The 19,165-nt window shown below is 40.3% G+C and overlaps 1 protein-coding gene across 12 annotated transcripts in view; it reads right to left on the bottom strand.

Moving 5' to 3' along the window:
- The window catches only part of EBF1 (EBF transcription factor 1), a 331,639-nt gene that overhangs the window by 37,897 nt on the left and 274,577 nt on the right, over positions 1 to 19,165 (bottom strand). For all 12 annotated transcript variants that reach the window (XM_037906748.2, XM_037906743.2, XM_037906745.2 and 9 more), the window contains exon 11: positions 1,967 to 2,055. In XM_037906748.2, coding sequence (XP_037762676.1) covers positions 1,967 to 2,055 — 89 coding nt within the window. The remainder of the gene's footprint in view (positions 1 to 1,966; positions 2,056 to 19,165) is intronic.

Here is a 19,165-nt window from a genome sequence, read left to right as displayed (position 1 = left end):
TGAGTGTCAGAAGAGGTAGATGAATAAGTAAAATTTGATTTTCCCATACAAAGAGGTTAGGTTCTTCCGATGCAGTAAGAGCCATTGTTTTATACTAGGACCGTGCAAACCGCTAGGGCTCAGATTCTGGTATGGGCAGAGCTGCAATGAACCCAGACTTGACCCAAACTCAAATTGCACAGCCATATCATATCACTGGCCCAGGAGGGCACATGCTGCAGTAGCCCATCCATAAGCATTCGTGGCCAGAGAGGAGATTGATAGCCCATTGCAATATCAAATCTGCTAACCCAAGCTGAAAATGTTTGGTCCTAATTTACATTTGATCTGTTATTTAAAAACAGACAAGAAGGCTCTGCTATTTAATTGGAAAGTTGAGTCCATAGCAATCTTATGACTTCTGCACCCTTTAGGCTTGCAAATCCAGAGTGCATCATAACCATGTTGTTACTCTTTGGCAAACAGCTTCTCTCAGTGGGCATCCTTGGCTGCAGAGCTATGCTGCAGTCACAAAAGCCTCATGCAGAAGTAGGATGCTGTTTATCTGTAGGAAGGATTGCACCTCTGAGGAAGCAGTCCTAGGTACAAAAGCATGCTGCAAACCTGTCTAAAAATCATGCGGATGAGGGGAGAGAGAGGTAGGAGGGCAAATGAAGCCAATGAAAAACCATGCTCCAGGACAGCATGTTTTCTTCTAATTTCTCAGGAGGCAGGAAGGAAAAACAAAAAACAAAACAAAAAATCCAGGCACCAATGCCTGAAGCCTTTCCAATCAAAGAGAATGGAGAGCTAACAAGACATTTAAAATAACTCATCTAATTTCATTCCTGTGTCAACAGATAATACATAATAACGTGATGATGCTTATTAACTCTTTTCCATTTCAAAGCATTTCACAAGCACTATCAATGCTCACAACAGAGCTATGAGATACCCCAATATTACACTCAGGAGACTAATGCAGAAAAGTCAAGGGATTTTACACAGGGGTACAGAGGGAGTCAGTGCCAGGATAAAACTTGGAATTTCCCAATTCCCTTCTGCCCAACCACTTACTGTTAAAGGACTGAAGTCAATGGCAGGTTTTTTCCAATGACTGAAGGGGGCAGAACTGATCACTAAGCCACTTGACCACATCTCTCATCAGGCATTGCAAAAACTTCCCCAAACACCCTGTGCTGGATGGTGACAAGTTGCAAAGTGGGATACCTACCCACACTGCACTGCACTCTGCATCGATACAAGCGCTCCCAGTGAGGACACTCCCTGCCAACACAAGGAGCCAAGTGTGCACACGCACTAGCGATGTAATAACTGCGGTGGCTGTATGCCAGTGTAACTTAGGTTGACGTAATTCTGTAGTGTAGATATGGCCTGATTATTTCATTGTTTACTGAAACAATGACGTGCACTATTATTATATTAAATGGAGACACATGGCTGAACATAAAGTGACACATACTCACAGTGGCTTGTGCTCCTCTGATTTATACAATGGTAGAGTTCTCAGGGTAATTTTGTAAGATGTGACTGCAGTACCAGACACTGCTAAGACAGACGCCATCTAGCTATCCAGGTCTAACTTTGCTGAAATGTACCGAAGGCCTGTGTTCCCAAATACCCACAATACCCCATGCTGGTGTAGAGCATTCCTGAACATTACTACCGGCAGTGGACTGTGCCTTTAATACCTCCAGACACAGCATACACCAGGCAGTGGACAGGCTAGCTCCAGTTGTGATGCAGGCCATGTGCAATATCCCAGAAGGCTGCAACGAAGGTTTGTTAGTTGAACCTTCTGGGCTGAGTGTTTATGTCAGCTGCCACTGATGCCAAACCAGGACATTACATTAACAGGCAGACTGGTGGGTTCCTTTGGTAAAGATCAAAGTGCTTATTTTCAAACAAACACCAGGCAGTCCCACCTTTGCCATATTTAAAAAAAACAACAAAACTTGGTGCTGACCTTTGGCAAGCGTTCGGGGTCACCAGGGTGCCGTGGGATAACCTTCTGTAACCTTTGGAAACCGTAGTCAATGGTGGGCTCGTTCAGGGCTGAAACAACAACAACAAACATCATGAGATGACAAACGTCAAGCAAGGAGGCTCAGTCATGCTGGGTAACAATTGGCAATGCATTGCCAGATCAGAAAACGATCAGAGCGAAATCTCTCATTGCTCTTTTTTACTTACATCAGCAATGACTGTGAAGTCTTGCTTCAAGCACTGTTAGAGGTTAGTTTTGAGGCTTTGGTTTAAAAAGAAACAAAACCTTCCTGCTCAAGTATCTGTGACAAGGTTGCTGCAAAGTTTCAGGGCTTTGTAAACAGCTTCTGAGTAAGGAGCAATTACTATCTCTGAAAGCCTTGATAAATTCATTTGATAAATGCTTTGCACCCCGCATTTCATTTGTTTCTCTTTTCAAGTTAGAAGGAAAGTCCCATTTCATTGGAAGACAAAAGGACAAAGCATAGGAGACTCGCATTCTCACATGCTATTATGTATTCAGTACCACCTGTATGTAGAGATCATGTGCTTTTGTGCACTTTTGTCACGGCAAGGGCTCAGTTCTGCACCCACTGAAGTTAACTGCAAAATTCCCATTGACTTCAGTGGTCCAGGATCAGCCCTCAAATTATCAACACCTGAACTGACACCCACCGAGTTTATTTCATTTAACATTGCCATTTGCCTTTTTAAGGTTTTATCCACAGTCATCAAGGCGAAGGAAAAGGGGAGGAAGAGGAAGATTTAAATTCTCCTGAGAACGTGGCATTAATAGCACTGATAGAGGCCCTGATTCAGCACAGCAGCTGAGCACTTGCTTAACTTTAAGCACATGCTTTAGCCCATCCCTATTCAGCAAAGCATTCAAGCAAGTGCTTAATATGGTGTTAGCTGTGAATGTCTAGAACCACTGTTCAGTGTGGCCACAAGGGGGCACACACTACAGAGGTAAGACCCTGTGAAAACAGGAAATAAAGACGTCTTGCATTCACCTTGACCATGGTGTACTGTGTCTCTATCATCTCCACACTTAATTGAAAACATTGAGGTCAATGGAACTTAAGTGCATGTTTAAAGTTTGAGCATGTGTTTAAGTGATCTGCCAGGCTGGAACCAGAGTCAGGCACTCGCAAGCCTCCTTACACAGTTGTCAGCATATCTTGGCCTGTCCTAACCGACACCTGCCATTTCAGTCTCTGACCTCTCCTGAACTGTGAATGCACCTTGCATTGACTTCTATGGTGGCTTCATTATGAGGACTATTATCTTCTTGTGACTAGAGTCATACCATCTAATTCATTTCAATGGATTTAGGGTCCGATTCTGCAACTCTTACTCACACTGAGTAGTACCTTACTCCACGAGAAGCAAAATGGGACTGCCATGAAGGTAGGGTATACAACTACTCAATCTGGGTAAGAGTGGAAGAACCTTGCCAGAGTTTTTTATTTTTAATAAAAGGCCATTTCAATATCTGTTTATTTTACATCATCGGCAGGTTACAGTTTACAGTAAGCACACATATAGTATAAAAGTAATATCACTGATTTGATTTTAACCAATCCCTCTGTCCCTTCGGCCAATCTTCCCCCAAATAGGCCAGGTGTTAGTCCACTCTAGGGTATTCAAATTTTTTTATTCTTGGCAACCACATTTCTAAGATGGGTATTTGATTTTGCAAACAAAGGCTCAGATTCTCGTACCCTTACTCACCTAAACTGAATCAGGAAGTTTCTCTAGCATCATAACAGGAATCTTTTGGGTGTATCCCTGAAATAACTCTTGCAACAATGTTTTAACATCAGACCAGCAGTCTTTCAATACGAGATGTTCCCCAAGTATTAGGGCATCCCTCCACAATACAGCGACAAAATTGTGGGGGGGGGGGGGTGTAACTGGCTAGGTGATAGTACTACTGAAAGGGATCCGGGGATCACAACAACGTGATGCGGGAGCTAATAACATTCTGGGGTCTACGTGTTACCAGTGAGGCCTCAGCTGGAGTACTGTATCCAATTCTGGGCACCACACTTCAGGAAAGATGTAAACAAACTAGGAAGAGTCCAGAGGAGAACAACAAAAATGATAAAAGGTTTAGAATACCTGACTTATAAGGAAAGTTTAAAAAACATTGGCTGTTTTAGTCTTGAGAAAAGAAGACCAAGGGGGGACCTGATAACAATCTTCAACTATATGAAGGGCTGTTGAAGAGGCCTGTGATCAATTGTTCTCCATGTCCACTGGAGGCAGGACAAGAAGAAAAAGGGCTTAGTAGCAAGGGAGATGTAGTTAGATATTACGGAAAACGTTCTAGCTATAAGGATAGTTAAGCACTGGAATAGGATTCCAAGGGAGATTGTGGAATCCACATCACTGGAGATTTTTAAGAACAGGTTACACAAACACCTGTCAGGGATGGTCTAGCTTTACTTGGTGCTGCTTTAGTGCAGGGGGCTGGACCTGATGACTTCTCAAGGTCCCTTCCACCCTGCATTTCTATGAGTCTATATTCTGCTATAAACTTTGCATCTACGTTGTTTTGTTAGACTGACATGCAGAAACATCCAAGCATAGTATTTCACTTCATGATTGAGAACAGGTAATATAACAGCCTTCCAGTCCTCTGGATATTTTGCTTATTTCCATTTCCCAGTCTAGCCTCATATTGTCAGCACTGCCATGTAATTTTGTAGAAAAATCTAGACACAATGTACTTATTTTTTAAACCACTGATCTCATTATTTAGCAATTTCCTTATACTGCCCTTCATTGCGGATACGTCTAGCTTAAACTGTATCTAATTCTTCTGATAAATTATTATTTATAATAAATAGCTCAAGTGTGAGACATTAAACAACATCCCCACAGTTCTAATCGAGATTTCTCTTGCAGTTGTGTTAAAAGATTTTAGCTAGTTTCTGTCAAGTACATTTCTCCTGCAAGGCAATCTAGTTTTTTCCCACTTGCCCCCTCTCCATCTTTCCTGAAAGTAGTTACTAAGTTCTGGGATATTATAAATGGAGGCCAGTTTTGAAATTCCCCTCTGAGGTAACTAGTCATTTTCTCATATCTTCCCACACTTTCAACACATTAGAAATCCACTGAGTATTTCCTGGGACTATTTTCTAAACTGGAGAACCAAAAAAAAAGTAACTGTGGTCCAATCCCACAAGGTGCTAAGTGCTTCCCGGGAGGTGCTGAGCACCCTTAACTTCAACTGATTTCAGTTTTTCTTCAGTGAGGATGGAGAATGCGCTTAGCCATTTACAGGAGCAGGTCCTTAGCAGCATTTATTGTCTGTCATCTTATTCAGTCTCTAACTATTTGAATTGTATTATCTTTGACCCAATGCAAAATAAAACTGAGTTGCTCGTCTCACCATAGATTTGACCATGGCCATCCTCCATTTTTCTTCAAATTTAGACCAGTAAACTCAGTTCACTTGTAATTTCGGTCAATTTTAAACTTTTGCCTCCAGTTACGAATAAGACCTGCTCCATTACACCAAAATGCCAAAGAAATGGGCCAGATTCTGATCTCATTTACATTGGTGAAAATCTGGAGTAACTCCATCACTTATACCGGTGAACACACGAGATCAGACTCTGGCCTAATGGAAGGATTTGGCATTATATTTAATGACAGCTGGATTGTCCTCTACATCCGAACTCCACCACACATATACTCCATTTCCCAGTGTCCTAATATAAAGTGGAGGAGGGCAGGGGATCAAGATTTTTTTCATAATTTCAGACTGAGCAATAAAGTCAGTATTTGTGTTCTTGACATCCATCCATACATTAAAAACAAGTTACCATATATTGTACTTAAAATGCATTCCCATTACCCTAATTTTTAAAAGTACTATTGAAAGTGCTAATAACTTTAAAAACTGTATTAAATTCAAATAGGTCCCAAGGCTAATGGAAGTAATTTGTATACCAACCCAAACTGACTGGCCCACTTTTCAAAATACAGGTATGATAATCTTGTGGTTTTAAAAGGACATTTAAATTGAAAGACTATGAATTTAGTACATAATTATACCAATAGAACCCTTTAACTTGTCAACTTGTAAATCTAAAAGGCTATCAATCATTTCTAAAGAAGAAATAAACCTTAAAATTATTTGATTGACAGTGCTTACTTTTTATGTTTTAAAAAAAATGGAGTAAAGTGGCCAGAAATCCATTTACAAAAGTATATTGTTTTACATAGGTGAGTAAAAAGCCAATAATTACACCTCCAAAAGACATATAAATCAAAGTAAGTACTTTCCGCTCACTTATATATCTTAAGTTGTAACGAACTTTAGGTAACTTTTTTTAAAATACTTTTCCAAATGTAATGCTTATTGAAGTTGTTAACAGAATAGCATTTTCATTTAAGCTAATATAATCATTTTTGCAAATATGAGATTTAAGCCATTTTTCTCACTTCCAAACAATAAACTTTCAACCTGTCTCTTGTGTGAATTAACTAAAATTACACCCAAGTGTACAAAATCTGTCTATCTATGAGTTAAGGCACAATATTTATTATTCTTACCATTTTATGAATTACTTCTTAAACCCTTGAGGAAGAACTTTCTTTCGAATTAAACTCTAACAGAATAAGCCACAGAGCTCTTTATGCAGAAAATCTGAAGCCATAATTCATAAAATCAAAGGGGTTTAATAAAAAACACACACAATGTCTGTGGAAATAAGGACACGAGTGTGCATTATATTCATGTTTCCACCTCCAACTTGATTTTCAACCAAAATGCTGCTTAAACTTTTGAGAAAAATGTTTCCACCATCACTATAATTTCAATGATTGAGTTGATCATTATAATCAAGACATATAGATAATCCACCATATTAAAAAGTCCCTGCCCCTCTTTTTTATTTAAACCAGACAGTGGAAGGTTTTTTTGGGGGGGTTGTTTATTTATTTTTTTAATATTTCACATAATGAATTCCTACTGTGTCAATAAAACTTTGGTGATTAATTGAATGACTGTCTGATGTATCTGAGAGAGGAATTTGTTTCTCTAGCCATGCTGCCAACTTATGGCAGAATGATCGACACTTAATATCAGCAATTAAAAGAACCTGTTCAAATATCATATGGAACTCATAGCTTGGGGTAGTTTAGGAGAACTCTTCACCAAGGAAAACTCATTCAGCTAATGCAGAGAATAATTGAATTAGACACATTTTAACATTATTATTTGAGGAAAAATAAACATACACTACATAGAAGCATTATGCAAAGAGTTCAAAGCATAAAGCAAAACCAGTTAATTTGTTTCCCATGCATTCATGGCTTCATTTATTCCTTTTATTTTTCAGCCATAATTTTTCTTTTATTCTGTTTGATGCAAAACCAATATGAAACCGGCACCTAGCTATATAAACTGGGAGCATTCTCTGCTTCAGAAGATGTAGCCAGCAGCAAGGCTGAATGAAAGGGCAAGGAACACAGGAAGCTCAAACAACAAAAGAAAAGAATACTCATAATAAGCTATATGTTACCAGTGATGGGAAAAAATTTGCCTCTGCTCCACAGGTGCAGAGTGTCCTACTCCCAACAGAAGGGCCTTGGTTGTTTGTGGAGCAGGAAAGAGAGGCTGCAGAAAGACCACACGTTAGTGTTCCGTATTGCTTCTTTTTGTAGCACCACGGAGGGCTTTCTGGGGGGGCGGGCGTGAAGGGAGTGGACGCAGGGCAGGCTGGGTAAGGGAGAGAACATGGCAAGTGGGTCCATCCCAGGTCAGCTCCACCCTCACACACATACTCTGGGGCTAGCCAGAGGGAAAGAATGCCACTGCAGCATGACAATGCAACAGTAGCTTCAGAGTGGGACCACTGGAGTTCCACGGCTGAGAAGATGCTTTGACCTCAGGCCCTGTGTCCTATGCAAAGCCCATTTCCTTTGGATTTGCCCCTACAAGGGAAACAGAAGGACAGTACAGTTTCAGACACTGACCCTGCATTGTCAAGAGGCTGCTGTGCTGGGGTGTGCCCGCATGGTTCACAAAGCAGCAGCCGGACTTTAGTTGATGACACAATTTGCCAAAGGTGTGTACAGAATTTGACAACGTGAGTGTCTAGACAGAGATTAGATACCCATACTCAACGTTATGTACCTATTCACACGGCAGTCATCTGAAACAATTAAAAATTATATACAAAAAATATGCAGTACAGTCAGGACAAACAATGACAAATTTCATTTGGCTGAAGAACCCATTCCACTTGGACATTTGATCAAGTGGCTAAAACTTCCAGGTATTTGTCTGGAGACAAAGAGCATTTCAGCTGAGCCTAACTGAGTACAGGTGAGAGACCGTCTCTGATACAGCTGGGTCTCACACTGTTGAATGTCTTCAGAAAAAAAAAAATCATGGATCACAGTGGACTTTTTCTCCTGTGCATTTGTCCTTTCCTCCAGCAACGCATCTCCCCGCCGCTCTGAACAGCTGTTTCTACTTGGTTCTTACGCTGCTCTCCTCTACTTTCCGATTGGTTCTTACGCTGCTCTCCTCTACTTTCCGATGAAGTGAGCTGTAGCTCACAAAAGCTTATGCTCAAATAAATTTGTTAGTCTCTAAGGTGCCACAAGTACTCCTTTTCTTTTTGTCAAATGAAAAAGTGTATCCTGCAAATCTCCCTGCAAAGAGTTCTCTTTGCTAATTAAAGTTCTTTCAATGAAAACACACATGCTTTCAGGCTATTCCTGTTGTTGTTGTTGTGAATATGATTTGTTTTTCGTAAAGCTTCCTGTCCATTAACGTTCCCAGGGGTATTTATTCCCGTAGGCAATGGAAAATGGAAGTGGGAGGGGCAGCCACTGCCTGGACAGAAAAATTGGTGTTAGAAGGGCCATTCCAGAGCTAACTCAGAATTTCCCTGCTTTTTATGGCTGCATGGTTCTCTTGCTTTAATATATTCTTGTGTGTTTAATTTCCTTTTCTTAACGGTACTGTGACATGATGTCATTTTTTTTAACTGGAAACAGAAAGAGATGGAGATATTAAGAAATGAAATATTTATATTTTATTGCAATTTAATGTCCAAACAAATATCCAATATGTTTGCCAAGCAATAAATAACATTCTGGAACCAAATCCAATGATCAGACTAGCACCTGGGTCTCTGGGTTTCCCTAGCGACTGTTCTTTATTGAACTAATGGTGAAATGGGCCAGCGTCAGAGGCACGTTACACAATGTGATTTTTTTTTATGGTGGCAATTTTTCTGCACTTTCAGTACCTAAGTACTTGGTCCGGCGTTCCTTTTGCAACTACACTTCCAAGGGTGTTCTGTGGTGATTTTGAGTGTGTAAGGAATGCAAGACTTGGCCCCAAATTAATGCTGAAAGTTAAACATTGAAATTACAAGATCGGTCTGTTCAGGTTCATATATTGGTTCCCATTCCTGCAGCACTTGAATGCCAGTGATTTTATGATAAAATCCTCAAAATACACTAACTCTGAATGATAACCTCTGACCCAGCTGCAATCTGGGTACATGGAAAAACTGAATGATTTGCCATTTTCCAAGCTAATTCCTTTGCCTTTCACTGTTCCAGTTGTCTTCTTGCCTCAATGGGTGAGATCTGGCTCTAAAACAACCTGAAAAATCATGTGGTTTCATGCATCAAACAAGTTTCTGGAGCCTTTAACAAAAGTTTAAAAAAGCTTGGTAGCACAGGCTCGGGCACCAGTACATAGAACATAAAGGCTTACAGAAGTTACGTTCGTTAGTTACTGACTCCAGTCAGGAGGATATTGGGTTAATTGAGATACTTTGCAATCTCCACCAACAGGGCAGAAACAGCATTTTCAGATAAATATTTTCCATTTGTCTGGAACATATTCTGGAAACTCATGAAAAAATGCAAGACGACTTCGCTGCAAACGACTTTGCTGGAAAAGCGCAGATCTCAGGGGACTCCCACTCTGTTTAAGTGAATATATAGTTAGACAAAGAGGCCACAGGTTTTAAAAATGGGTGCCCATGGTTCGGCTCCAAAGTCCATATTTAGGCTCTTTTTCAAAAGTGCTGAGAGCCCAGCAGCCATTTTTTGTAAGGTCTTGGCTGAAATAGAGAGAAAGAGAGGCGGCAACCCGTCATTCTGTAAGAAAAGCCCTATTTTCACTTCATCAATATACATTTTCAAGCTTCTAATGTGTTGCTTTGAGGAAATGCTTTATTTTTAACCTTTCCTTCTTTGCAAATCCGACCATCTCTTGTCTACTCTCTTTGCGAATTATAAGAGGCCTGATTCTGCTCCTTTAACAGAACTGTAAGTCAGAAGTAACTCCATTCAACCCCTTGTGTAATGGAGAACTTTGTCTGCTCAAATAAATTTGTTAGTCTCTAAGGTGCCACAAGTCCTCCTTTTCTTTTTGTCTGAGTACAAGCCTCTGCACCTATCCTACACATACACACTGACCTTAAGATGTGAAAGCTTAGCCTGAACTTAATTCTTATATCCTCACTTGCCATTTGGTAAAAGAAATATTCAAGACCAAAGGCTACATAAATAACACAACGTCCCTTACTGAACGTCAAGGATCATTGCTACAGTACGATGTCTTAAAATTCTGCCTTCCTTTGCCCGTGGATGTCAGTCCAATGACAAGTCTCTACTTGGGGAGGAAAGGGGAAATATGCCAGCAATCATTTCCCCCATCCTTGCCTCTGAGATGGGAAGTGGGGCACTGGCAACAACCCCTATGAAAAAGTGCACCCCTCCCCCCGCCCCACAACTGTAATGAGCCTCCTGTGAACCGTGTGTGATGTTCTTGGAAGAAATTGACCTTCCAGGAGGCTTAGTTATGAAGTTATATTAAAGATCTAAATTAAGATTAAATCCCTCGAGAAAACTAAAGCTTCCAGGCTTCCATGCATCTTTATTTTTGAACATTATCTTTGATTTGGGCATGCAACATAATTAAAAGGTTACGTGCTCAGAAGAAAGCAGACAGGTCATTTTGACTGTATAATGGATGATACAGTATTAAAGTGATTACAACTAAAACAGTTTTGTCTGCGGTTTGTAATATTTGGGGGAAATCTATAATTCTAGACCTCTCAGTAGCCTCAGACTTTAACAGCAGCAATATTACTCACTTCTATAATTGTTCCGATTTCTTCCCAAAGAGTTTTGACAATAACTGTTATCAAGTGGGAAAAAAACCATACCAGCCTGTCTGATAAACATGTTTCCCTGCCCTCACACCCCAGTGAGCACTGTGACACTATACTTTTATCATCTAGTGTGTGCTCAGAATGAGCTTAGAACAGCAATTGCCAGGAATAGGCAGGCGATAAACCGCATTGATTTAACACATCTTGTTTTCAATCATGCTCGGATTTTCTGAGCACGCATTTTTCCTGTACTACGGCTTGTAGCTTTTATCTGACGAGCTGATCCCTTTTCACTGGAAAATGAAAAGGTCGCACAATAAGACACGGTTTACTGGAACTTGAACACAAACCGGGAAAGTATTTTAGATAAATACTGTCAGACATAGTGGAGCTGAATTTCAACAACACAATTGCTAAACAACAATACTTATTACTCTCTCAGAACAAGCCTACAAGCAACTTATGGCTCACAGCAGGGGAGATCAAAGAGTTAGGCTCAATAGCTAAGAAAACCCTACCAAAGCCTGTTTAAAGATGGTGTGCTCCTTTTAACTTAAATACTGACTAGCCCTATCTCAGGGCAGAACTAAATACTGCTTTAGCTATTCTTCTAGACCTTGTGAAATTGACAATAAATCCTACCCATGGCTCTTAAATTAATTTTCACTGAAAAGGTGGCTGTCTGTGTGGCTGACTTAATTTAATCAACTGGGGGTAGTGGACACTGAGAAAATTAAAAATAAACAACTAGATAAAGAAAACAATTTAACTGAAATTAATTAATTAACCAATGCAGACAACTGGCGGTGGGCAAATGTATTTGTATGTGGTACCATGACTGGACCCTCCAAATGACTACTGAATTGGTCTAATAAACAATATGCAAAGTATGAAGGGATCATAACTATGATTTTAATTTAATCCCTCCCCCCCCCCCAAGTGAATGCAATGATCCTAAAAGAAACCAGATTGACAATCTCTGAGTTTGTCACAATCTTTACTGTATTTATCTTCCCTACACCCCTATTACCCCCATTTGACATGTGGGGACCTGGGCCCCAGAGAGACCAAGGTCCAGATTTTCAAAGGTATTTAGGCATTGCTGTGCTCAGCATTGCAAAGCCTCAGTGATACAGATGGCTAAGTACAATTTTCAAAAGGGACTTCGTTGCCTCACCTGCTCATTACAGGCACTTTTGAAAACCCACTAGTAGGAGCCTAGGTTATATTGACTTGAAGAAGAGCTCAGTGCAGTTTGAAAGCTTCTCTCTCTCCCCATAAAAGATAGCATGTCACTCGCCTTGTCTCTCTAATGTCCAGGGACCTATATGCAACACTGCAAAGTCTTGTCCCAAGTCCCCACTAAACACGCCAGTCACTAGCACATCCTTCCTCTCTCTGCCTACTCTACCCATAGCATTTCTGCCGAGATAAGGCTGCCAGTAGTGATTTTTTTTTATGTAGATACCTGTCTACTAAGAACTGATCCAAAGCCAACAGTTTATGCAACATATGCCACTGAACAGCTGTCAGATAAAAATGACTTTCTGCCATTACCACCCTGGCCTATTTTGAACATAGTGACATAGTTCAAAGTCTCCAGATTCTAGAGTCAGGCCCCCATTTAATTAATGCTCTCAACATCAGGGGGCCGCATACCATATTCAGCATTACTAATGTCTCCTAATCAGCAAGTGCCACGTAAGCATAGCCCTGTACTTCATTCACAGCTGACGGACAGCGTTTGTGGGGGATGGAGAAGCAGGGAACCATTGACCCTTATTTTGAAACAGAGGCTTCTTCGGTTGAAATTAGAGCCATGCTTGGTTCTTGATGATTTTAATGGCATGGTGCCCCTTTGAAAACTGTTTATTTCTCAATAGTTTACTCTGGCATAGATCTCAACCTGCCAAGGCCCTAAAGTGGGACAAAGAACCAAACTGAGAAATCCAAAACAAAGATTCATCCAAGAACCTTAAAACATTGAGAGAGTCTCTCCTCTTTTGTAAAGCTCTGTTATCTCCAGTTCAAAATTTTTTACCTGTGATGTCAATAATTTTCAATAATAGAAGTGAGGGGACACCAAATATCTGGGGGGGAAAAGGTAATTTTGGGAGCAAAATGAGTCCCTGCCTGGAAATGAGAGGCATTGGAGGTGTAAATGTAGGTAGGGAGGTGTGTGTGTGTGTGAGCAACAATTAGAGGCTCCAATTTTAACACACCAAAGTGAGATTTATCAGTAGATACTTTGTTTTGCCCACACAAGTTTCTTATCTCCTGGACTATTTCAGGGTCCATATTCTCCATACTCTGCTACCTTATGGCACAAGGAGAACTGGAGGCTAGCAACTATTTTCCAGACAGGTCTACTGCGATTTAAAATGACTTTTTGATTCAATTATAAGAAAAAAATCTGAGATAAGTACCGAATATGTGAAAATAGAGAATGGCCCTGAGTGTATATACTATTTATTATAGACTCATATGCTGAGTGAGTGAACAAATAGTTGAGATGGATAAAGGAAATGTATGCAAAATCTTGCTATACAGCTGTTAATGAGAGGGGTAGCTATTGCATTAAACTGAAGCAGAAGTCCCAATACACTTCTATTGGTTGGATCCTACCGTTAGGGACCATCCCTTTAACATGCTTTTGTTGCTGCCATCAAATCATAGTTTTCTCCAGTAAGACCCTTGAGAGTTTCACAACACAAAGTGCAATGTTTAGCAGCAGCAGCCACCGCCCATTAGCAGAATCCCTACACAACAGCAGCAAGCCTGGGCGGAGGAGTGGCGGGGTGAGGCAGGTTCCACTCTTAAAAGGAATATCAGTTTTATGGTATTGGTTTGCTGACTGTACAAGAACTGCAGAACTAATTCAGAAACCTTTTTGCATAGCAAGTGCTTTGGGGGGAAGGGCTAAAAGAATGGAGTCATGTTTTTCAATTCTAAATTGAGCAAGCTGTCATATTGCTCTATAACTCGGTCTGGAACTTTGGCTTGTGAAAAATTGAGTGCCCCATTCAGCAAAGACACTTACACATCTGCGTGATTTAGTAGTCCCTTTGAAGTCACGCCAACATTATAAGGAATGTTATTGGACGACAATAAGCAGTATATCTAGAACAGTGTGTCCAGTTTTGTAAACCTCACTCTAAGAAGAGTGCAAATTGCAGCAGTCCACAGAAAGAGAAGGGTGGGAGTATGGTGGAAATTGAAGAATGATGAAAGACCACAAAAAACAATCATTTATTGTGGGAAGGAGAGGGATTAGAGAACACGTGCATGAGAAATCTAAAATGAAGGAGGATATGGTGAAAACTATCCAATGTCTCGTTAAGATAATGAAAAGACTCTGGATTAAATTAATGGCTGGAGACTGTAGAATAAATAAACAAATGTTCCCTCACACAGCTGTATATTCAGCCTATATAATCCACTGCTGCAGGATATTATCAAGTCAAATACAGTGACTGGAGCTGAGAAAGACCTGGATAATTTTGTGATCATTAATATTTGTAGTACCGCAAGCTAAGGTCACCAATGTGTTCTCAAATCTCCTGTATCATGGCATAATGGATCTCTGTAGGGGTCAGGAAGAAATTCCCTTTCATGAACAGCACTGCTAAATTGGCATGAAACATTTACGTAATCAGTTACAGGATACCTGCCAAAGGCAGGAAACTGGATTTGATGGACCAGTGGTCTGATCTAGTATGGCAAATCAAATTTTCCTATAGAGTAGATGGGAGCAGTTTTCCTTTAAGTGGTTTGAAAATATATGGGAGATGGATTATATCTGTTAAAAGCTGCCAAAATACTTTTTTTTAAGAGAACCAAAATTCTCCGGGGATTGTTTCAAATCCACATAATATTCCTGAGTGCTAAAGTTTGCAATGCTACCTTTACGTTATCAGGTGTGTGTGTAAAAACACATATTGCTAGCTAGCTCTCTATCAGTTACACATCTGAGGATGATATGGGAAGTGACTTATTCAGTCTTAAAAACCGACAATCACGTAATGCTCCTGGGCTTTGGGTAAGTAGATTTTCAGATGACACAATATGCAGAAGAGATGTGTTTGTGCTAAAAAAATAAATGGCCCTTTCAGGACACATCTCTTCAATGAGCTCCAACAATGGAGACAGAAACACAAAGAACTGGGATGAAACATATTTCACATTTCAGGAGAATCCAGGGGTTCATTAGCTAGGGATTTCAGTCCAACACAGACAGAACTTAAAATCACTGGGCCAGATCTTCAGATGGTGTCAATCAAAACAGCCTTATTAACTTTGCTTGAGCTATGCCAATTAATACCAGCTGAGGATGTGGCCTATTTTTCAGGATATGCCTATCTGATGGCAAAAGGTTGGCACTGAATTTTAACCAGATGCACCTACTTTACGACTGATATCCTCAGTTTACAAAAAAAACAATCCCAAGAGGAAAACCACGGCAATTTTTTTAACTAAAGGAAACTTTGAAATATTATTTTAAAATAGACAAATAGAAGCAGAGGGAGGGCTAGACATGGTGGGTTGAGAAAATTAACAAGTGACCTTTGCCTTTGCATGTGCAGCCATTTTAATTTATGGCCCGTGGCTCAGTTCTCCATTGCTCAGCACCCGCAGGACAATTCACATAAGCATTGCTTTCTCCTTCTCACCTGGCAAGCTTTTCTTAGTCAAACAAATTAAAAAAACCCACGATGTTGCATTTTGGGGTTATCTTGTGCAGCCTGGGTAGAATTCTGATATGCTTTCTTCATTAAGTGCTCATAATCCCAGAAATGAAAGTAACTCATTTCTTCCCAGGGTGCCTGTTAACTGAAAAACTCATCTTAATTGACTGCACAGATGAGTTAACCATCTTCAGATTCACAAACCATTAATGACCCATTTGCACAGAAGCTCTGCTGGTGAGTCTCGTCTCAGCGCTGTGCTTACAAGGAATGTGAGATTCAGCAATGGGAAGGTGGGGGACTGATAGGGCCAAGGCAGCCCTATTAAGGCTTCTTGTTCATGACAAAATGAGCATTCTGGGGCCGAACATGGAACACGACAAATAACGCTGTTCTTGCTAAATTGTCAACACCAAGATCACCTTGCCAAGTCAATTGCAAAGAAATCAACAAATAATGCAATTCTGCCCCCGAATACCAGTTAAATAGCCTTGAAATGTGCCTACAGAGAGGACACTAAGCTGGAAACTGGAGCCTCACAGACATAAGAGAAAAGGAATAACAATAAGTGAGGCAGTAAAAATAATTGCACATTTCACTCTGTTCACATTTGTCTTACTTCACTCCTGCCATCACGGTTTATCATCTAGAACATACATGGCAAAACCAGAGGACATAAGAGGGAAAGTTACAGTACCTCAAATCTAACAGTTTTCTTATCTAGCTGCCCCATCTAAAATGATCGGCGTATTCTGGCGCCACTGATGAATGTAAAGAGACGTATGTTGTATGTGAAAGAAACATCGTTGATTCTCCAATTTGCATCATTGTTTATTTGATACACAGTACACCATTCTTTGCTAGGTTACAGAGTAGCAACCGTGTTAGTCTGTATTCGCAAAAAGAAAAGGAGGACTTGTGGCACCTTAGAGACTAACCAATTTATTTGAGCATTCTTTGCTAAGGAGCAGGAATTAGCAATGTTATCCACATATGTTCACCCACCTACAGGCATCCTCTTGATGGACTGATTTAGTCTAGAGCTGTTGAAATGTTTTGCACTAAAAAGGGAGAATTTTTGGTAAAAAAAGAGCCTCTTTTCAAAAACAAATTTCCCACTGAACATTTTGTTATCAACATTGTCCATTTTATATGAATGTTTTCATTATATTTTTAATAAAAATGTATCAAATATTTATTGAAAAATGTATTGAATTTTTGTAGAAATTTATTATTGAAATTTTGTTTACTGAAATCCAGTTTTGGTAAGAAAATTTGTTTTCAGGTAAACAAAAAACATTTAACGATTTTGATAAAATTTTGGTTTAAAAATGTCATGAAAAATGGACAAGTCATGAACTTGACAAAATGGAAGCAACTTCTCATCGGCTCCTGAAGTCTTTTTCCTGTTTCTCACGGAGTTCTAATGACTACCATAATGTCCTCACACCACTGTGCATCAACAAAATAGTGCCCAAAGCTGTGAATACTGAACATCAACAAAAAAACCCACTCCAAAACTAATTAGTATTCAGTCTCAAATTATGAGTTAGCAAAAATTATTTTAATCTGAACAGCAATTATATCATTCTTAAGCTTAGGCTAAGATGAGGCACTATTTAAATAAAGATGTAAAACCTGCCCTGTGATTCACAGCATAGCTCTAGCCTAAAAATTGTTAGATGATCTTCATCTCTCAGAACAGCAAAACAGAACTCTATCATTGAGTAAAAAAACTATACAGATAACTGAACTGCAAAAGATCATACACAGAAATCATAGTATATTATATACATAGATTTTTATCTCCAGTGGGCTACATGTTTAGAACTAGAAATGAAAATTGCTCATTATGTTCAGAATTGTTTGCATGAACATAAGAAGGGGAAGGATGGTTCAGTGGTTAGGATGCTACATGGAACTCGGAGAGCCAGGTTTAATTCCCTGCTCTGCCGCAGATTTCCAGTTTGACCTTAGGCAACTAAATATCTTTGAGGATTTGGGCCTGAGAAACTTGCCTAACTACCACTTGAAATCAATGGGAGTCAGGTGCCTTTGAGGATCTGGGTGTCAGTTACCCACCTGTAAAATGGGAACAATTGCACTTCCCTACCTCCCTGTGGGGGGGTATTAGAATAAATGCATTAACCACTGCGAGGTGCTCAGATAATGCTGCACTTCGCAGGCAGCTGAGTTTCCAACAATACATTGATTTACGATCCTGCTCCTGAGGTACCATACTGATTAGATCAGACGCAGGAGTTTCATTACCCGACTCCGGAGGTCAGAAGGTGAAATCAGCTTTGCATATAAAGAGGGGCTAAATTAAGGCAATAAGACACAGCCCTGCATTTCTGCTTTTTAAATTCTTATCCCGTGCCCATCTCCTGAGTGTCTGAGCACCTGCCAGGAGGACAGCACAGCTGCAGTGACACTCCTGAAGAAGCTTCGAGATCTGTTCCTTTGCACGGCTGGCTGTGAGGTGGGGATACACCCCGACTTCTTTCCCACCCCCTTTGCACAGGACAGTGCACACAGAGGTGCTAGATCTGTGACGTCCACCCATTTGCTGGGCCTCATCATCCTCTACTGAAGCTAACGGAATGACAAAACGTAAGTGAGAGAAAAGTCAGCCCTCTCTGAGCTCAAGGATTCCAGCTGTGTCTCGAGGACCCAATGGATTGGCGGGGGAAAGGAGAAGGCGCTCTTTGCGCCATCTCCTTGTGTTGCACACTCGAGCAGCAACAGCCTACCATTTGGCCCTATGGGTTTCAACTGACTGTGCAAATCAAGCGCAAATACCGGCACAAACGGAAGCCAGGGTGCAGAAAAAGAGCTTTGGAGAATTGCTTCGATTTTAAAACATCTATGGTTTTGCTATGCGCTCAAAGATCACTCCAGTGCAATAGGGTCCCGCTTATTTTGGAGCTGCCAGTGCAATTCCAGCAACACATTAGATGCAGCACCTGGCTACAGAAAGGTGGTAGATTCCACTGTCAGTGTTTACTCACTTTATTACTATTGATTTCCAGATTTCCCTGAAAACTCTTCCCTAACCGAGCAGGTGATATACATTTAGTGGCAAAGGTAATTATGCAAAATGAATCCAAGTTGTAGTTCGGTGATAAAAAAAAATGGACACTGAAAACATTCTGCGACAGATTAAACACTAAAACTGATTAAACTTTCTCAGACAATTTAATATAATCATTTCTTACTCATGAGCTATAATGGTCCTGTCTTAACTGAAGCCACATACAAGCGTATACTTGTGTGTGTCAGAGCATGTGTCTCCAAACTATGATTTGGAGTCTCTTGCAGAGAACTTTT

Source organism: Chelonia mydas, chromosome 8, assembly GCF_015237465.2.
Source record: "Chelonia mydas isolate rCheMyd1 chromosome 8, rCheMyd1.pri.v2, whole genome shotgun sequence".
Lineage (NCBI taxonomy): Eukaryota > Metazoa > Chordata > Testudines > Cheloniidae > Chelonia > Chelonia mydas.
The sequence above is the reverse complement of the archived record's forward strand: the minus strand, read 5'-3'. Positions and strand labels throughout refer to the sequence as shown.